Source organism: Olea europaea, chromosome 6, assembly GCF_002742605.1.
Source record: "Olea europaea var. sylvestris chromosome 6, O_europaea_v1, whole genome shotgun sequence".
In the NCBI taxonomy this organism is placed as follows: domain Eukaryota; kingdom Viridiplantae; phylum Streptophyta; class Magnoliopsida; order Lamiales; family Oleaceae; genus Olea; species Olea europaea.
The window spans coordinates 29,076,351-29,098,938 of NC_036242.1; the positions used below are offsets into that span (position 1 = coordinate 29,076,351).

Sequence of the window (22,588 nt, forward strand, 5' to 3'; positions counted from 1 at the left end):
GTGCCAGCCAAAGACCCTCCGACGGTCAAGTCAATAAAGCTTATCAAAAGTTGTATGAATGCCAGATGAAAAGAAAGAAGAAGTGACTTTGAGTCGAGTAGATTGAATGCTTGACTAACCACGAAATTTATCGGAGTGGGATAACCATTTAGGCTGGATTGGTGGGAATTCTCATAGATTTTGTGGCTGGTTGGGGCTAAATCTAATTCAATCTGTTTGATTGAGATACCAAATCCATTTACAGATAACTCTTATTGGATCTGGATAAGTCGCAACATGACTTATCTTGAAGATAAATTATTGGAGGTTGCAAATTGACCCTTGGATCTTGGACCATGTATTCGGACCAATCGTTATAATGAATTGGGCTAAGGATGACACGGTTGTACCGTCTGTGAACCCTATTTTATGGTTTGAGCCGCTTATACTAGTGGATTAATTTTTACCACTAAATTGGTCTTCTCCAAAAACCCCATCCCCATCCTCTTTCCTAAAATCAAAAATCACGAAACCCAGTCATAGTTGCCGTCGCTGCCCATCCGCAGGACGAAGGAATCCAAAAGTTAATTTCAAACTTTGAAGCCAAGACAAATTTAATAATATTGAGATCCTCTTGCATGCTCTGGAAATTTTGCTTAGAATCCTTACAAGTTATCCATAAAAATGTACATGTTTCTCAAGGCATTGGTTCTCCTTAAATCTTTTCCGCTGCTTGATGCAATCATCATCCTTTTTCCAATCAATCTGTTCCAGTTATGCCAGCACCACCTGGCCCTTTTGGTGACTATAAATTTCTACAACTTGTTCTCTAATATTTGCCTTAAAACGAAAACAAACTGTAGATCAATAATCGATACCAGAGTTGAATGAACCTCGCTTGTCTAATTGGTAGTCTCATATTGTTAATATCTTCAATTTCAACCACACTAACAGCAGTTGATCTTCTTCATGATTTAGGGGGTCGAAATTTTTGTATTGTTGTTTGAGATTTGGGTAAGCAGTGGTGGTAGTGGGAAAATGGGTGACGGTGGCTACAGTGACTGCGTTTCCTGATTTTTTTTTATTTTAGCAAGGCTTGGGGGATGGGTCTTTGGAGAAGATGAACAATACTTTTGTTTTGGTTAACTATTTTAATTCTTTTATTATAGAAATTATAAATATACTATTTTACCCCTCATTTAATTTGTTAAGTTGAATCAAACATATTATTTCAGGTTGACTAACGGAATATTGGATGGAATTTATTCAATGGACTTCGACTGTCGTTAAAGTCAAAGGCTTGATATTGCAGCCTCAAAAATAAAATGATAAGATATAGTTTGCAGAAAATTGAAAGTTTTGAGACCACTGGTGCAATTATCCCCCAAGAAAACTAAAGAAAAACACAATAAAACCACCGGCACCTACGAACTTGAGAGAATAAAAATCGCTAGTATCATGGAGCTTTTTAATGGTGAATGTCAGCAGCGTGAAGATTGAAGGCGAAGAGGGTTTGTCTACGCCGTGTGGTAAGGGGTCATGAAATTACGATATTTATAATATTTGGTAACGGACAATTGACTAAATTATCCATTTTGTTTGAAATCGTAATTTATTTTAGAGGTTGAGATTGTAATCTATTAGTCTAATTTTTTTTATTATTTTTTTTAACAGTTCGATTTGGTTTCAAAACCATTTCGCTGAAGGTTCACGAGATACAAAACCAAGGGTTCAAATATTAAAATTCATATTTGGTGGCAAAAGAAGGAAGAGGCCTAAATTACAGTTTAGCTTTATTTTTTTGGAAATTAAATATTGATTAGTATTTCTGTAATTTTAGTAAAATCAGATGCGGGATGATAGTTCCTCAAAAATTTATGCCCAATTATGAGAACTCATTGTAATTTAGGCCCATAATTGTGGTAAATGTAAAGATGGACTCATAACTAAAAAAGTGTAAAATGGCCAATCGAGACTCATATGCAAGGCCCAATCCAATTGGCTTATCAAGATTGGACAAGAACGCTCAATTTCACCAATTACTCTATTTAGGTTTTAAATTTGTTCTCAACATATTGCCTGATCTACATTCAATCAGGTTATCTAAAACCGTACCACAACTATTGCTATATAACTTTCGAAGCGAATGTTAAATGTTATAAATAATTATAATGACGACGGTCTTGTTTACAGTAGAAATGGATGGCCATGTGGGTGTGGCAATGGTGAAAAATGAAAATATGTGGCGAAAAGTGTACAACACTATGAAACTAGTGTCTGAGAATTTAGAAAAAAAAAAAGGTTTAAAAGCGTATTTTAATTGAGTAATATTATTTGTATATCATTGTTTACATAATGATGTACAGATATCTATACACCATTATATATACAATGATGTACAGATAGTATTACTCTCTTTAAAATTAGTTAAGTTTTTTAGTGTATTTTTGAGTTGTTCCCAAACATGTTTCTTCCTAAACTCAAATATAATTAAATTGAGTGTTATGTCACTAAAGTTCTATCGAAAATTTATGTGTCATGTAATCTTTTTTTTTTTTTTCCTCGTATAATCTAGATCTCAAATAAATCACTCATGACGTGATCATCCGTGAGACTCAAGATTGAAAAAACTAGCCTTATTCTTAATAACAATATTTTAACATCTTTTTTCTTCTAATTATTCAGTTCAGTCTTCATTCATCGAGAAAGTAAAAATACAAGTGGTAAAAATATAATTTTAAGCAAGTAAAAGAAGAAAAATATTTGAATTTATTCTCGTAAAGTATTATCAAGGTGCAACTGCACGAAAAGAATATGAACCCTACCCACGAGAAGCAGCAGCAGACTTTGACATTAATAAAAGCCAATGGGCCTCAAAAATCAATCAACTGTTAACAACAACTAATGTCAATCAACAAAACTAACCTAAAAAACCTACTATCTGCTCTGCTCTGCTCCGCTCCGCTCCAATAAGGAGAGAGGTTCTCCTGCCAACGTGGCAAAAACAACCCATCCTTAGAGAACCAATGAGATTTATCACCGTGCAAAATTGCCCGCATTTCGAGCCCTGCACAAAGAATACCTTCTCTAATCTAAAATGTTGGTTAGTTTCGTCGTTTGCTGCCTCCCCAGAAAGAAATTTCTAGCTTTTCCCTGTTGTTAGATTCCCCCATTAATGAATAAGATGTCAGCAATGTCAGGTTGAAGAAGATGCTGCCTTTCACCTAATTTCAATTTAACCTGTCATCTAAAAATGATGGACCTCTGATTTTGAGGCGCTTCGCTGCAAGCTCTATTGCGGGGGGTTCCCCCGTGGTTTTTCTTAACTCGTGCTGGAATCGATCATGTCTGTGCACTTCTTCATGTTTACTTGTTGATTCCTCATTTGCCGTTTTCTTAAACTTGATGGAGATGGGGATGCCACTTCCTCTGGCTAACTTATCCCTCGAAGCACCTTGTGGTGCTTCTTTAAATTGAGTTGAATTACGACTCAAGTTACGGCTCAGATCTTCAGCTGTTGAACACTCGGATGATGATACCGGCCCACACCTTCCCAGTTGATGTTTCTTTAGCCTCTTCAAACCCTGAGAGAGACAATAAAACAAACGGGTTAACATTGCTAAAATACAAATGGATTAAACAGTTAGCTCGGATGTAATAGCTGAAGGAAGAGAAATTTTATACAAGATGTCACAAAAAAGGTCAGCTATAAATAAATATAATAGCAAAATTCAGAAAAATAACCACCATAAATGTTTGGTTCGAAGCTCCAGATTTTATATCAGAAAATAAAAAATTCAACAAAATAATGAACATTCAGATGGGGTTTTAAAAGAGAGAAAAAACACACCAATATTTCTTTTCACAATCAGTACATTATAACTTCAAGAGTTCATATATAAACATCAAGCTGAAAAATTGGAATCTAAAAGATCAACCAGGTAAAGAATTTCAGCTAGTGCTTTCTTATTTCGAGCACGACCAGTATGGATACAAGCTTCAGGATCTTCTATTTATAATTCAAGCTAAACAGCGATGATGGAATCTAAAAGATTACGCCTAAAAGAATTTCAACAAGTGTTTTCTCAAAATAAAGGCAATACGTGAAACCATAGGTGTAGGTTCAGGGCTCCAAATTATATCACAAAATAAAAATTCAACAAAATGAAGAACTTTCAGATGGGATTTTAAAAAGAAATAAAAAAAAGCAACAAATTTTCCTTTCACGATCAGTATGGATGCCAAACTTCAAGAGTTTATATTTACAATTCAAGCTAAAACAAAATGGAATCTAAAAGATATAGCTGGTAAAGAATTTTAGCTAGTGTTCTTTTATTTTGGGCACGTTAGCTCTCTAAAAACATGCTTTTCCTATGTTTCTTTCCTTTCTATTTGATTTCATTTTCGGAAAGGGAGCAGCATTTAAAAGCAGCACATAAACAAACGAGTAAACAGAACAATTTTTCCCCATTTTTGAGGTCATAATTCTGTTAAGAGAAATTGCCAAGTAACCTTTACAAGCAAAAATGTTACATATATTAAGTATGATGTACCTGATGTTCAGAATTAACAGAGACCGGGTTCTGTGCATTTCTCCGTTCCACTTTGCTGGAAGAACGCCTCTTGACCCTGAATATTTCAAAATCAGACTCATCGCTTTCTTCATTGATACTAGTTCCAAAATCTATCTTCTGAACAGCCTTCTTCTGGGAACTATCATATTCACTGGTAGAGGATTGTGAAACTTCAGGAACACACATAACGCGATCTCTAGGAGACATTGAGTTTGTATTCCCTTGAACCTGCAAAATAAAATAGAAATCATGAATTGACTGGGATAACATACTAGTAATCATTTTTCTCTGGTCAGAAGCACGTAACAATGTCGACAGCATCATGGAAATGAACATACACTGCCAGTTACATGAAAACTTTGACTTGACTCTTCAACGACACCCAGACTTGATGAAGATAAAGAACCCAAAATGGAAGCATCTGAAGCAGTCTTCATATTCTCCGTGCCAGTGCACAGGGTAGACCGACATGGAGAGCTATATGTTTGCTTCTGTATTTGATTGCCAGATTGGGAAATTTCCTCGTTAAACTCCAAATTAATCTCGCAGTAAGGGACATAACCATCATTTTCAGCTCTTGAGAACATTTTTGCTAGCTGAACAGAGTCCTCACCATTTCTATCTAGTTGTTCAACCTCGTATCGTATATCCTCCTCCTGCTCAAACTGCTTAGCTGCTGCTTCCAAATCTAAGATATCTTCCCTCACACAGAGAGTTGGATTGCCTCCACAGGGTAAATCTAGACACTTTATATCTGGTATAAATATTGGGAGACCAAGATCAGCAAGATGTTAAATATACGAGGAAAAGATGACAATAAAAAACATCCAGAGAGTAGCATTGGGAATGGAATTACCATGGCGAAGGCACAACGGATGCGAATAGCAATTGCAATTCACATATGCGACATAACAATCCCGTTTGCACATGCTGCAAAGAATTGTTCCATGGGAAATAAAAGAAACATCTGTACGTGCTTTCCATTTCATTATAAGCCAACGGGCACAATGCTGCAAACGAATCAAATTTACAAAAGAAACTTTAATACTATTCTTGGAAATCAAATCTGTAGATGAATAGTCTGGGTCTTCGAGTTCCAGATATGTATATAGTTGCATTGCTTCTTTGCAAAGAAGCTCCTCTTGAGGAAGGAGGGGCATCCTGTTAAGTAAAGCATAGCGGCGACTAGCAATTGATCCCAAGGGAAACCAATCACCAGTTGCAAAGTTGACCGCTTCCCCACAATTAAAACCTATGAGATATAAGTGAGCAAAAACTTTATATGAGAATGAGGACAAAAAGTAAGCATGTTGAAGATAGAAAAACTTAATTTAAAAAAAATAATAATAATAATATTATGGCACATATGAATCTTTTTCTCATACCATGACTAAATCCAGCATGATATGCTCTAGGGAAAGTTATTACAAATTCCCCAGGCCTCTGTATAGCTTTGAAAACTGGAACATTGTGATCCAACAAAATGTTAGGGGGAAATAATGTTGTTTTCCCCAACAGTACGTCAAAAGCACCATCCTCTTTGTTTGCTGATAAGATATCATGAGAATACACATGTTCCTTTACAACTTTTTCAAAATCCAAAGCTGCATGGCCAGGAATCCCATACCAAGTCTTTGCTGCCCCACAGTGATGATAATTGATGCTGCACATGGAAGTAAATAGCAAGTACATCAATCACCACTACTACACTGAAAGAATAAAATGCGTATAGTCAAGAACATAATGGGACATACCTATACAAGTAATGATCTTCCACATGCCAAGCAAACATGCTAAACAGCATTCCTATGTAAAGCATAGGTTCAGTAACTCCCTGGGCCAAAACAAATATTTGTTCAGCACAAGCGAAAATATGAAATTGGAAAATAAAGGATCTAAGAACCAGCTCATTACCGGGATTGCTGTTTCCAGAAGACGCAAAATAGATTTAGGTAGCCGAGATAGTTTCTGAAACCAATAAAAAAATATATGTTAGACATAATTTGTTTTCCTCTATATTTTTCGTTTTTGGTTTGGGGCAGCTTATATGAACCAGGTACCGTACACAACTAGAGAAATGTACATTAAACTAACTACAAAATAATTTAACCCCTCAAGGCAGGAGTGAAGATTTAAATAGGAAATAAGATAAGAGACGAGAAAAGCAAAAAAAATGTGGAGAGACAGATTACTGATGGGAAAAACTTGAGGAATCGCAGCCAAAAGAACTCAATAAGGAACTCTCAAGACTTAAATCTTAGAATACATCCCAAAATCATTCATAGAAGCAGAACAGAGAAGAAAAATAGGCACTGGATTCGCCTCCAAAATTAATACTATCAGACAAAACATAACTTGGAATAGAAAATGAGTAGACTGCAAGGATGGTCCTGTGAGCGATAAAAGTATGAAACAAGCAAGAACGGACATCCATTGACAAGAGAGATGTATTCGTTGTGTTTGCTAAGAAGTGTTTAAGTCCCCTCGTCTAAAAATTTGACCAAGTAAGTTCCACTGAAACCAACAGAGAAAAAAAATTGGTTATGAGATAACACCTTCAGATTCCATTTGCTTTTTCCAAGTGGATCATTGGGAGAAGATGAAAATGCGCTACCATCAACATCACAAGCATATTCAACACTCTCTGTCTTTCCACAAGCTATTTCTCGCCAAAATTCTTTCTCCAAGTAAGTTGAAGGAAGGCCTCCGGCACTATGATATCTACGAGAAAATTCCTTGTTCGCCATTTTCTCAAAATCCCGTAATGTATAGTTTCTATATAAATAAAAAATAAAAAACTCAACAATCCAGAACTGAAAATTTCTTTGCATCATATATCAAGCAAGAAAAGAAAACACCAACCTTCCGCTCATGAAAAAGGTGACCTTGTCATCAGTATCCCATTCAGCCAAACGGAGAGGTTGTACTCGAGTTGTAAATTTGAAACCAATTTTTTCCTTCATAAGAACCACGCCAGCAGGAACAGAAGCAAGTACAGGGGAAACAATCTTGCAAATGCCTAAATATCAAAAGCAGAAGTTCAATTACAGTGCCCTCAGTCTAAGATAACCGCCAACTCCCAAAATGAAAGGTCAAAGGTAACAAGTAACAAGCAAAGTGACAAGGAGTATGAAATGGACATGGAGAAGCATTGATGCGTAATGCTACTATACCAAAATAGTAGAACGGCCAAACAATGGACTACATTATACAAATATACCCTGGTTAAATTTGTAACAGGAGAAAACAATGCCATAACACAATTATAAAATGTAAGTATGATACGATTGCCATCAAACTAACATCAGATCAGTAAACCCTATCTGTGCATAAAGTAAAATATTCCATCAAGAGTATTCTATTCAACCAATACAAAATTAGAAGGGGACATTTACCATGTTTTGATGCCTCTGGTGCTATCTTTTGCAGATAAAGTAATGGATCGTCAAACTCCTCTTTAGTCGGGTAGTATATTGGACACTCAGGAATTTTGTCAGTCCAGTCAAGATCAGAAGTCTCAAACTTTGCAACTTTGCGCTTTGAAAAAACATCTTTATCATTTGAAGCAGCAACAGATCTTGAATAGATATCTACATTTGCAAGTAACCTCACACCACATGGTGCTGAAGTTCTTAAAGTATCTCCCCAGCTTCTACTCACCATGTTTCTGACACAGGTGGAATCATCTATAGAATCTGCTTTCATCCGCTGTAGCCTTTTATACTTCAAAAATTCCAATTTAGCTTCCCTCGATGAACAAGCCCTTCCTTCCACCTGCCAGAAACCATAGAGTGTATGGAATGTGATAGTGACATGCAAATGAATCAACTCAACACTTTCTACGTCTTGTCAAGGCTAAACAAATGATTAAGAGAATAATACAAATATACATGAATCTATATCTAGATTGGCAGCAAATAAAATCCTTGCATAGAATAGATTTGGGAAACTTTGTCACACAAAAAGATATAGAAACATCAAAAAATTAAAAATAGAAAAGATTAGACTTCTCTGTCAATTTCTAGATACAGGAAATATCACCCTTTCATTAAACTCAATAGTTAACATGAAGAATTGTAACCAATTCCAAGCATGGGACTCAGATTATTATACCACTTGCTATATAGCAGACATTAGAACATTAATCTCCACAATTTGATTGAAATGATTATCTTCACACAAGAATATGTCATCCATGTTATAGAAAAAAAATCATAGGACGAAGTACAGTGCATAACCATTTCATTCCCCTTTAACTAGGATGCACAACAATGTAGTTTCAGTTTAGAGATGAGAGTCGGCTAGTAAGAAAAATGACTGGGGTTGTATTTGAAAGCACAACTTATCCCCCCATCTATTAACACAAAATCTCAACTTCGCCAAAATAATATTGTAAAACTCAAATCATGAAACAATCTAAAAAACCATAATTTCTGGATAGCCCATCTGCCATGGTGACAAAAATATATAACTGAGATCCTGGAAATCATGATATTAGACAACAAAAAAAAAAAAAATTAGAACATATAATGCATAACTAAATCATCAGAAATCCTAAAAGATTTCTTAAATTAACCCAAAGCTAGAAGAAAAGATCCAAAAGTTGGTGCAGATAGTAGAAAATCCAGTTTTCTAAAATGTCAAAAAACAAAATTTTCCAGTATAAAATCCTATTAAAAAATAAAATAAAATAGGAACTAATACAGAGTTGTTTAAAAATTACGAATAAAGTTTATACAAAAAGTAGAGGTAGCTAAAAAAAATGGACTTTCCAGGGGAAAAAACGAAAAAAAAATAAATTCAGGCACCAAAATAAAATTGTTTAAATCCAGTTTTCCAATCTACAGTAGCAATAATGACACGTATATTTATACGTAGATGATAAACATATACATAAAATTAATGTTTCCCATATATACGAATAAAAATGCGCATAGAAAACTGTTTTGACAAAACAAAAATAATCAATTTCAAACAAAATCAAAGAAGGCTCAAGATCCAAACAATAAAAATCAACAATTTACCCACCGGGAAAAAAACATTAGGCAAAAAACCAGATTTACAGCATTATGAAATAAACATATAATGATTCCCACAGTATACGCGTACCATCTCATACCGAAACTCGTCGGCGGTAGCCTCCGTCTTCTCTAACTTCTTTCCCGCAAAAAACGCACAATAAAAATCCTTAAAAACAATAAAAACGCCCCAGACAACGATCCAGGGCTTCAACAACCACGAAAATTCCCTTAGGCTTTCCACATTCTCACTGCAACTCGTCGGACCGAGTCAAACTCAGAGATCGGACGATTCCACCTGCCAAATCATAAAACTAATAACACGAACGGCACTGTTCCTTCAAGAAACCTTTCGGTTCTTCTGAAATACTGTTCTCCGGCGGACTAGCAGTTTCCGGCGCTTATCCGGCTGGATGTAGGAAAGGAGTTTTGTACGTATAGAGAGAGAGAGAATTTTCTTAGGGAGAGGAACAGTAAACGAAATTCCAAACAGGCCAGGCTTTGGTAAACCGAAAAAAGGGGAAAAGGATGGATTGTTTATAGTTTATATATATTCTCACACCTTCATTCATTAAAATTAAATTATAATTATTATTTTTTCTTAAAAAAAAAACGGTAACTAGTCAAATTACAAAATAAATATTACCAGTAAAGATAGAAAATCTTTTGAAAAACGAGAGTCGACTAACTAATAAGAAATTGATAAACGAGAAAAAGGCAAGTGAAACCATTCGACAAAGTAGATTAAGACGTCAATAATAATAGTAAAATCTTTCAAGTCGCTGTTCGAAAGCTTGAACGATGCGATTGAATTTTTGAAATAATTTAATTTAAGAAATAAATATTTACCATAAAATTTGACAATTCTTTCGAGGACAGAAATAGAATGATTGGCAATGGTCGCTCGACTAAGTTAGCCAAAATATCCGTAATTAGACCGAATTTTAAAAAGTAATGTGAATTAGGAAATAATTAATAACTAATAATTTATTTTTAATAATGGTAAAAGCAAGGAATGAAGTGTGAACTTCGAAGGAAAGTGCGGTTGTTAGGTTGGTTCAACCAAAACGTCTGCCGGCCTTTAAAAGCCACCGTCTGGATAAATCAAATGAATTCCCACTATTACCCTTAAAAGAATCCTAATTTAAATGGAATTTCTATTTAGTTGCAAGAGAATAAGAGGTTTTATAGGGTGTAAATGGGAAATTCAAAAAGACGGTGTTACAAAAGAATAACGGGAATAATCACGTGCTCTAATGAACATAAGACAGGTGTGTGCACCTGCGTTGATTCTTCACTGCGGACGGTCAATAAACGAGCCCACGGTATGATTAGATTATATCTTAAAAAGACGTACGCATTAAAGTTTATGCAATTTGACACGTATGAAATAACAAAACCGTCCTGAATAAGCCGCGAATTTCCGTTGGTCAGTTGGGGTAGTTTTGACTTTTCATAGTAACAAGACGCGGTAAGGTGGCATGAACAATTTTCGGACACGTGGAGTGATTTGCATAGGGTGCCAGAAGGGAAGTAGCTGGCGGTTTTGTGTGTATGGATTGGGGTCAACTTTCCTAATTGGTATTCTCTTTTTTTAATTTTATATTTTGTTTCTGCATTTTATTGGGTGTTTTTAATTTTAGTGTAATTTATTTTCCTCTTAAATAATATGTGCAGTTATTCTTATTGAGAGGGAAACACGTTCTATAAAATAATTTCAATCATATCCCAAAATAAACTAACCATATTTCTATTATGTACATAACATTTCTATTTGTGTAAATAGAATATATGAAATAAAATTAGAGTTCCATCGAGAGTCTCATCGCATTGGAATGTTAGAAATCTTTATCAATAGGATGAATCTGAGTTTGTGATGAAGGAGAAACAAAGATAAATCGAGACACCTAATGTATTGATATTCTAATGATAAGTCACAAAATAAATAACAGTCGAATCAGGGGGTATATAGTTGTCTTTCAAGTTGATGCGTCACACTAAAAGCGTCTACAAGTGGGAAAAAAATGAAAACTAGCTACTAAGATTATACTTTAAACAAAGAGCAACATAATTCTTAAATAATATTTGTATACTGAGTGTAGGCATTTTGGACCATGTGTTCCTATAGTACAATGGCTTGGTATAGAAAGTCACGAATTGAATAAGAATTTTTGAACTAAAATTGGTAAAAGAAAGATCTCTAACTAGTGTAATATTAGGAAACTATTGTTTTAAACTAATTTTTTTTCCATAACAAAGACATAAACTTTAGTAAAGTAACCTCTTACCAAAAACTTCTATTATCATTTTATTTTCAGTTTAAAAAAATTCTTAAAAATGATTGAAAGCAAAGAAAAAGAGAAAGTTCAATACAAACTCAGATAAATGATTTATTTTTACCTAAAATAGAAAAATTCAAGAATAAGGGTATCCTATGTAGCAATTTGCAAGTTATAAGTAAATTGTGAATGGGTCAAACTTTTGATCAAAACATAAAATTCATAAATGAATATATTTAACTTTCGTTAACAATTATAACTTTTAAATTAAATGGCTAATGTAATCGAACTATACCCCAATAATTAAGACGGAAGACATTTCCTTTGAATAAGTTCAACTACAGTTGATAATTGAGCGAACTACTTTCTTAGTCATCGACAAACACGGCCAAGACAAGCCATTAAAAGTATATCCAATCGTGGTGTAAAATAAATCTAAATTGTGATTTAAATTTTCAAAATGGCCAAAAAAATCTCCAATAGAGAGATACAAATTACATTTTCGACAAAAAATGTAAAAAAGATGTAAATTTATATTTACAATAGGCAAAAAATGGATTCGGTTATTTCTATGTGAACAAAATTTGTAATTAGACCCATCGAGATGTAAAGCAAATGCAAAACTAATTTTGAAAATATCAATCTACACTCAATTTTACATCACGATTGTAAATGCTCTAACAAATACAACTAGCAATCACAAAATGCTAAACGCAAAAGAAAGAAAATTTGTTAGTATATCTATACGTCATATTTTGGTTTGGTTGTAGACTAGTGGTTAAGTAGAAATGTGGGGTCCAAGAGAAAAATGTTGGACGGGTATTGGTTACAGTGGATAGGGTACGGTGGGACTTTTGTTCTTTTTAACTTTCTTGTTGGTTGGGCTAATCATGAGTTTTCAACCGCCGGCTAAAACGAAGGGCTATTGAGTGGAATAGAAGTTGAATATTCAGCGGCTTGGCTGAGAATTACAGTTGGAGTTGGTCAATGACTCAAAGCTGTCTACGTAGCGGCTCGACTTAGCGATTTTCCCTCTTCTTTTCTTATAAAAAATTTTAATTTCAAAAATAGTAATATTATTTACAATCGTTCACTATTATAGTGATATACATGTGACGATTTGTGATTTGATATATTAATATATTAATATTTTATTATTTTATTATTTTATACAACAAATCATTAACCGTCACATGTATGTTACATAAAACGACTCCGATAAAAAATAAGTGCAAATAATATTATTCTTTAAAAAACTATTCCACTACGCAAACAGTGAAACACAACCACTTACATTTACAAGAGGCACGTTCACTCCAGATGACAAAAGGCGAGTGAGTAAACCAGTAACTGTACTTTATTTCCAAGAACCTTCTCGAATGGAAGAAAATGCCTTGACGGTCACTGTATATTCACGTTAATGCCTTTCCCCTTTTTAAGATGCCAATATATGGAAGTGCATAGGTCTCTTTCGTGGACCCGCACCTACTCTAACAAGGCGGAGTCCAGTGCATTTTGTTCCTTTATTCTTAACCCTTGATCTTTCTACTTATGGCTTGTTTAGATTCGTTAAAACGCGTGATGCAATTATAACAGGGATTTTAATTCTATTTTTTTGTCAATAAATGTAATTATACCAGCAGTTTCTTCTTTTGTAATGATGATTAAAAATGGAAATCTTTGAAAAAATGATGTACAAGATATACATTTAAATGGATAACTCAAATCATGCTAAATCAGTAGATTTATCGGTCCTTTTTTGGATTGTCTATCTAATACTTAAAAACATAGGTTTTTTTATTTTATTTTATTTTATTTTTCCCTCTTTGAGAGATACATACAATTTGGATCTGTAACATTTATCTTGAACTGCATAAAGGAATTGCAACATTTCGATATTCAATAAAAATCACGAAAATGTTTTCCATTTGACATGTCGTGTAATTTCTATTGTTTGATTATTGAGACAAGGAGTGTTTATTCTAGTTCGAAGCACTATTCGTTTAAAACATTTTTTGATATTATGCTTGTTTGAGAAAAACTAAATTAAATTTTAGGTAATTATAAATTGTAGATCATAAGAAATGTGTTGTCAATGAGTGATAGTTGTAGGTTCTGTAAAAATATGAATAAAAAGTATATTTACGCCAAGTTGATTTTCTCAACACATAAATCATGAAAACGTTATGGCATTCCTACATGTAATGAATATAGTCAATAAGAATACAATATTAAGCTTATGTTTGGTGGGATTAAAATCAAATTTTTTAGATCTTAATAAAAGTTGACTATATACGTGGTTGAAAAGTCGTAAGTCCCATTAAATATATATTGTAGATGAGTTCCTCGATCTTTATTCACTGTAGCATTTACTTTCTCAGTTTTTTTCCATCGAATTCTTGTATTCAACCATTAATTAATTATTACGTCTCGTACTCGATGATATTCATATCAAAATATTTTATTTTCAAGTTTTGAAATAAAGAATTTTTTTTTTTTTGAGAGATTTGATGAAAAATAAGTTATTTTATGTCATTTTAACGAATTTTTATGTATAAATCTATTATTAAATACAAAATGTGTTAACTAATGAAAGTTCAAGGATAGGAATGACATGAAAAATCATGAAAGAATTAAGTACTCTAACAAGCAAAAATTATAAACCTTAAGTGCAATAAAAAAATGTGATGCAGCAAATAAAAATTATGATGTAAATATAATTTTTTTTGTAAAATTTATTGTTTGTAAAATAGGTATGTAATGAGGGCATGGATAGACACTCTCGCCGTTTGTCATTCCGTCGAGAATTTCCAAAAGATCGGGGCAATATATATTCGCATTTCTAGCATTTTTCCAATTTACCTATTTTATTTTCTTTTTAGGATTATTTTCTAAATACAAGTTAAACGTGTATACATAATAATCAAATTAAATCAAACAAAAATGAAGATCAGACAATGACTATCTTCCACGTCCCTGACCTACCCCCACCATGACGGGATGTAACATTTTGCCATTTCGACTTATATTCTCATTTTAAATCCTGTGACAAATAATTGATCGTATACCAATAATAATATTTATTTATTTCAAAATAAAATAAATAAATGGCTCGTTGAATGGTAGAATCAAAATTAGAGTCAACATGACGAACTGGGTCAAGCTATTTTCTCAACCCAAGTACCCCACCTCGAACCCAGTCACCTTCTCCTACGTCGATTCACGTCACGATCTGAGTGGCTGGTTCTTGAAGGAATCTTTAATCAATGGGCTGAGCCATATTGCCGCCAATTAATTTAATACCTCATTTAACAATTCAATTATGCAGCCTTATCATAACTCTCTCACCTACTGCACCTCTCTATCCGTATTACCGATAAATTAATTATTAAATATACGAATATTAAGTAATAAATTAGTTTTATAAATCGAAGGACACCTCCACCAATCAATAGCATTTGATAAACAATTCGGATTCTAGCTGATTGTCACATGGTAGGTATGATTCTTCTACACAAACTCAACGCCTCCTTTTCAACAGTTAAACTAATTCATCTACAATTAATCTTAGCCATGTTATTGTCAACCATTTGGAATATAAACTAATTTATTCTTTTTATCTTATTCTTAAGAATCGTATTTTTAAAGCTGATTTATAAATGAAATGCATGTATAATATATAAGAGTTTTACGCATCTTAACTGTGTTGGTTTTTAAGATAAAACTCGATACATATATCGTTTGAGACTCGAGATAAATTACTTATTTTGTTGATAGTAGAATTTGTTGGACACGCGTGTACATTAATGTCGAGTTGGGAATACGAGCTCTACTTAGGAACGTTGAAAAATTCAACAGCCACAACCCTCCAAAGCCCTAACCCGAAATGGGAGGGAATTCCTTATCCCGCTAAGTTACCGGGTCGAAGATGGGTGTTGGGTGTCCTGTTCCACCCAGCCACAATTATTATTATTATTATTGGAATAAATAAAATTCAAAAGCTAAGCTAGCTTGTGCAATTTTTCAACCCCTAAATACAAGGGTGGAACTGGGATTTTGGTTCAACGGGGGCAAATTTAAATATGAATTTTTTCTCCAACCAATACAATAAAATGTTAGTAGTAGATTTATTTTTTTTCAAATATTTGATGCATTCGGGTAAATGAATTAAAAATATGAAAAATTTCATTGAAAAATATCTTTATAAAACTTCCTACGAATTAAACAGACAAAATTATCAAAATATTTTTTCACAAGTTACGACGACTTCAAAGTACAACAAACTTGACAATTTTGATTGCAACCATGACTTTTGTGTAGTTATTAGGTGAACAAACATCGAGTTATAAAGAACATCGTAACATTTAATATTAATCATATATGTGGTGAGCTTTTACAAATTTACTATACAAGAATAACAAAATCAGGGTGATGCAAGAGAATGAAGAAAATCATACCTACAAACTGAGATGTCAAACATAAATACTTTTCAATTGGCCAATAAATAAATAACTTATTTCTTGTTTGAACTTTAAACCAATAAAATATTTAGCCTCCACTTGGCAAATAATTTATAAATGGTTTGTAAATTCAATTAAAATTAAATGTTATGTATAACTCATTTTATAACTACTATTCATTATTATTCACATATTCTAGAAATTAACTATTTTTCTTGTTATTCATATTTATAAATTATTTATGAAAATGATCAAATAGAGGCTTAGTGTTGATTTGGCAAAGCTTTTGTTTGTTAAAAACTGATCAAATTTTATTTTGAATTATACATTTTACCGAACTCACAATTTTATTAAGCCCTTGTTTGTTTTTCATTATTTCCCCATTAAAATGAAAAATATGACCGTTATTCATTACATTAAACCACCAAATTTGAATTTCTATATCTTGTGCGAGATCATAATGGCTATATTTTTCATTTTTACAAAAATGAGAAACAAACGCTACCTAACTCTGTTTCGACACATTTAAAAGATTTCAACAATTTTTATCAATATTGATTGTCTATTATTTATTTGAAAAGTAAAAACTGTCCATATGATCCACAGATTACATGTGGGAAAATGTGTGCAAAATCCATTTGCGGATACGGCAGCTGTCCTACGAATCAGAGCCGCGCACACAAAGGTCGCAGAGACGTAATCTCGTGCTTTCAAGTTGTCAATTCTGACTTTTTAGATTAATTAATGAATACCTTTTCATCAACTTCTGTCAAGAGGGCCAAATAAATAAATAATTTCTATGGCCTTTTTTTGCCCAATAATGAAATTTTACTTTGAATACAATTAAAAAAAGAATTATTCTCTCGATTGACAACGTGGGGATTCATGACTTTTTTATTCAGTGTAGACTTCTATCCCATGTGTGTGATTGTCAATCGTAATTGTACATATAGCATTTTTAAGAAATATGTTTCTTTGGCTCTGTATAAAATCTTGTTTAAATCTTTTAGATAATTGTCATTGCTATGAGATGAGATAGATTATTATTGCACATGAAGGAAATTCTATTCAAATTCAATTGATTGAAAATCTAAGATCAATTATCATTGACGATATTTTCAACTTTTGTTAATAATATTGACAAAAAAGTTGAAAAGAAGTTCTCTTTAAGAGGGTGTTTGAGAGCCATTTTTATGTAAAAATGTATTTTAGAATAGTAACTTGATTGGAAGTGTGTGGTTGAAAAATAAGGAAAGATTTTTTATTTATGTATGATATTATTTTAATAAAGAATGCATGGTTGAAAAGAAGAGAGAGAGAAATACATTTTGAAAAAAATGGCTACCAAACGAGCTTACTTTTCCTTAATCCTATTGTGTCATTGTTGTCAACACGATGTATTCTTCAACCCATATTTTCATTTCTCAAATATTTCTAATCGGTATGCGCGAGAAATGAGCTAATATGAGGATTATTATTTAGATTTCATTTGTAGCTAAATTATCATCAGCATGTTAATACATCCATAAGTTCGACAAAGAGTTTAATACATTACTAGGGAACAAAGCATATCGACTATGTTTGGTAAGATGTAGGGGTGGAAAAAAGTACCATATCGAATGGGACAAAATTGATAGATGTAATCTAATTCCGATTAAGTTTGAATATTATTCAAGGTACAATAATAAAAAATGGAGTGATCTATTCGGTTCTCGATTTAGTAGCAGGAGTTGAAAATTTGAAATGAAAGAAACTTTTAATGAGTTCGTTAATTAATTATTTATTTTTGTAGATTTAGTCTAGATCATTAGGATTCAGTGATTCCATCTACTAGATTTTAATTGATTAGTTCATTCGACCATGCAAGGTTTATAGATTACATCATATTTTATGAGATTTTAAGTTTTCTCTAATGTAGTTTAATTTGTTCAGTTCATCGTGTCAAGCATGAACTGGTCAAAATGCATTGAAAAATGCTATTATTGGTAGCTTTTCATTTCGTACTAAAAATTGAAAACGACAACTTTAATGAATTTATAATTTGTAAATTTATAATTATTTTTTCCCTTTAAATTAATTTATTATGTGGTTAAAGGACAATAAGTATTTCGTTTCCTAAAACTTGTCACACTGTCATTTGTTGGATTTTAATTTAATTTAATTAATCGTATCCTAAAAGCATGGATTAAGGGAACCAATGACGCAAAAGCGTGTTTGTCCTTTTTCTACCAATAACTTATAGCTGCCTCACGATTAGTGGACAACAAATTGATAAATCTTTACCGATTTGGAGTATATTAACCAGTGTGTTAGTGGAAATTATTAATTATACAATATTTGAATTTTTTAATATTTTATTTTTCAAACTTCTACAAGTGTGAAAATTGAAATCATTCTTGGCAGCTTCTGAAAAGTTGGTCAAAAAAAAAAAAAAAAAAATGAGCCCGAGTAGTAATGTTCAAAAAAAAAAAAAAAAAAAGAAGAATTTGACCCATAAACACTTTTACACCTTAAGATGGTCAAAAAAAATTATTTTGTCAAAACTAAAAGGTGATACATGCTTAGCCATGCAAATTATACAGAACAATAAAGAATGAGATTTTAATTTTTTAATTGATATTGATTGATATATTCATGTTCGCGTAAGCACAACATAATAACAGTCTGTCTTACAGAATAAATAAAAAGAAATAAATTTACAAACATATGAGGTGCAAATCATGAAAATAAGAGAATACAAATTCAAATAAAAAATGATTGAATAAAAGAAAATTGTTAAAGTTTTTAATTCTCATAATATTAATTAAAAACAAAAGGTGAAAGAGTGAACACTTGATAAAAAGCGAGCATAAAGATACTGTTACAAGAAACTTTAGACAACATTATTATGGATTGTTGCAAATGTCTTTACAAATTATACTAAAACCTAAACTTTTGGCATGGAATGAATCCCTATAATATGGACATTAGGACCAACAACCCATATTGATATATTTTCAGTCCTAATCTGGAAAATTAGTCAGGCTCTCTAATATAATTCTTTACAAGTTCCTAGGTGTGGAATAATCACTTTAAAGTAGGACCCATAAATTAAAATGTCCTGAATTCCATGTATGTATAGTTGTATATACATATATATTGCAACATGTATTATACTAAGTTATCTTGAAAATGATTTTGCTGTTTGTACATAAAAATGGTATATTAGTGATTATCGAAAATGATGTGGAGGGAAAATATAAGATGAAACAGTTGACTATATTTTAAATTAATAATATTATAGTGTCATGCTAATATTATGTAATTCCTTATATAAATTTTGATATACAGATAACAAAGTTTTCTTGAAAATTATAAATAATTTTCTAATTATCTTTGACCCCACCTCACCCAAGCCCACTCAACCCATACCCCTCCTCATGGTATTTCTTGACACTGAATGAATGATTGGATTAGCATTAAAATATGGTGACAAAATGGGTAAAAATGCTGACTCTTAAGCATTGACTAGGTATTTAAGAAAGTGATGTTTCTCAAGGCAAAAACAAAGACCACGACTTTCAACCAATCAACCACATATTTTGGGCTTGAACAAGTCCAAATCAAGAAACTTCCTCCAAATCATGATTAAATGAATGTAGTAATATTTTCAATAAATTTCTCAAAAGTAATTACATTTTTCATTTTTTCCGTTTATGGGTAAAGATAGACTCGATCCCACTCCCACCAAACCATTTTATGGGTACATCTTGGAAATTTCCCTTCATGGCAAACATCGGTCGAAAATAATGTACAAAATGAAGTATAAAATTTGCACTTACCTTTTTTTATTTAATTCGGTCTATATTGTTTTTAAAACTATGTTTCGTTCAATAAATTATTTTGAAATTTGTCTTCTATAATTCTGTCAAGTAAGCGATATATAAATAGAGTAATACTATTTGCAGTCGCTTACTGTCATAGTCGCTCTACATGAGATACATGTGAATGTTAGTGATTTGATGCATTAATGTGGTAAATTTTTTTTTTTGTTTTAGCATGAAATCATTAATTGCTACATGTATGTTACGTGAGACGATTGCAATAGTGAGCTACTGCAAATAACATTATTCTATAAATATAGCATACCGGTCGTATCTTGAATATATCTTTTAGGACTCTTGGTTGTCAGTTTACCTTTGAGTTTAATGCAAGCATAAATTCCAGCTATAATGAAATCTGTTGGAATAAATTGTCATAGAAGCATCAAGGTACATCTGGGCCCATTCGACTAAAGCCTTTTTTAATCAACTGGGCCCATTGGGCTAATCTCTGTTCTTCGTACATGTACTTCAGTTAAAATTAGGCATCAATATTAAAACTAATAATAATTCTATATAGTTTGACTAGCTTATAATTTAAAGAATGATGCTATATGTACATCCTACTTTACCACTTGATTTACATCTTTGACACTTGACAATATCTCAATTAATTTTAATACAACCATTAAAAAATTGTTACCTATTCAAGGTGTAAAACATGATGTACAAGTAATTTAATTCAATTTTAAAATAACTTAGTAAAACATGAGCTTAATTAACTGATTAGTGTACGACTGATTCGATGATTAGGCCTCTGTGCAAACTTATCCTTCATTAGTTATTTTTATGATGGAATTAACTATATGTTTGGTTTCATTCCATTTTGCTAAAATTTTACTTTTCAAGAAACGAGTGAAGGAAAAGTAGGTAGATCATACAATATGTGTAGTTAAAATTAATGTTTGACTTTAAAAAGAAATTTTTTAACAAAATAGAATGAAATCCAAACAGTCGACCAAACAATATTTATGTAGCATATGCACTTTGGCCTTGGATCATGAAAAAACATGACTATAAATAGGTCAATAAGGATTAAGATCAATCATGAGAGATGGACTTTCTTCTTCCTTCACAAGCTCTTTTTGGTCACATTCGAACGCTAATACTTTCTTCAGACTGGTACGCGTCAAATTTCTCTTGCAAGAATGCTCTGTCGTAGGTGTAGGGTGATCGTATTCATCGATATATGTTACCTTAAACTTGTTTTTGTCGTCTAAGGTTTTCTGAACATGTTTCTTGGCAAGACAATTTATTGGAATTTGTTGTTGAAAATCGTGTGAATGGATGAGTTGAATTGAAGAAGAAATGAAAAACGAAAGGGGTGGGGGTGCAGCCACATGAGGCCCTTCAGAGATTTGAAGGGTGGCCACGGGCATATCCATGCGATCGCATGGCTATAGCCCATGTGGTATAGAAAAATGACCGTTGGGTTGGTTTTTGATCCTTTTTCATTTAAGATTAGTGGCTTTTCATCCTTTTTTTGCACAATTTCGTGGGAACTTGTTTAAGCATATAAAAAGGTGATTCAAGTGCAAGAAAATTAAAATTGAATTCTATCCCCATTATTCATCTAAAAAAGGAAAGATATTATCACATATTCAGAGTCTAAATTTTCGCTTGTTTACTTTTGCTTTTTAGTATTTTTTATAAAATGCTTGTTTAATCCTACGACCTATTTGTCGAAAATCCTTAGAAGTATTGAAAAGAAGACAAATAACATTTGAGAACAGCGAGATTAATTTCGTGTTTTAGCTTTCATTGATAATTTTTGTATCATTTTCCTTGTGTCGTGATTCATTTTTCTTCTCCATTGCCATATTTTTCAACACAATTTGTACTAATATTGTTGCATTTGTAACAAGATTCTGATTGTGACGAGCTCTTGAGACAGCTCTGGCTAGATATTTGCCAATCCCATGGATCATAATCCTCTACTAGATACCTGAAACATCAACCATTTTTTTAGTTTCTTCTTTCTCTTTTGATTATCAGATGGAATAGCGCTATCCTTTTCTTCTTTGATTATGGGCTTCAGTTCCGTACATGGTTGAGGGTTTTTCCAAGACTGCGAAGTAAAAGTGATGAAGCGATGGAAAACCTCGCATTGAAAAGAAGGCAAATAACATTTGAAAACAGTGAGATTAATTTCGTGTTCTAGTCTTTGTTGATAATTTTTATATTCTTTTCCTTGTCATGATTCATTTTTCTTCTCCATGGCCATATTTTTCAACACAATTTGTACTAATATTGTTGTATTTGTAATAAGATTCTCATTCTGACGAGCTCTTGAGACGCTTTTGGCTGGATATTTGCCCATCCCATGGATCATAATCCTCTACTAGATAGTTACCTGAAAAATGAACCACTTTTTTTAGTTTCTTCTCTCTTTTGATCAGATGGAATAGCACTATCCTT

General features: G+C 32.5%; 1 protein-coding gene across 1 annotated transcript; it reads right to left on the bottom strand.

Annotated features, from left to right (window-relative positions):
- Nucleotides 1-2,725: 2,725 nt before the first annotated feature.
- On the bottom strand, nucleotides 2,726-10,100 carry LOC111396374 (lysine-specific demethylase JMJ706-like). Its single transcript, XM_023022812.1, has 11 exons — nucleotides 9,663-10,100; nucleotides 7,949-8,327; nucleotides 7,416-7,572; nucleotides 7,109-7,328; nucleotides 6,468-6,521; nucleotides 6,308-6,387; nucleotides 5,939-6,216; nucleotides 5,410-5,805; nucleotides 4,892-5,307; nucleotides 4,533-4,781; nucleotides 2,726-3,563 (listed from the first exon to the last, which is right to left on the bottom strand). The coding sequence occupies exons 1-11, from the start codon at nucleotides 9,663-9,665 to the stop codon at nucleotides 3,210-3,212; spliced, it is 2,586 nt and encodes an 861-aa protein (XP_022878580.1). The 5' UTR covers nucleotides 9,666-10,100; the 3' UTR covers nucleotides 2,726-3,209.
- Between the last annotated feature and the right edge of the window lie 12,488 nt (nucleotides 10,101-22,588).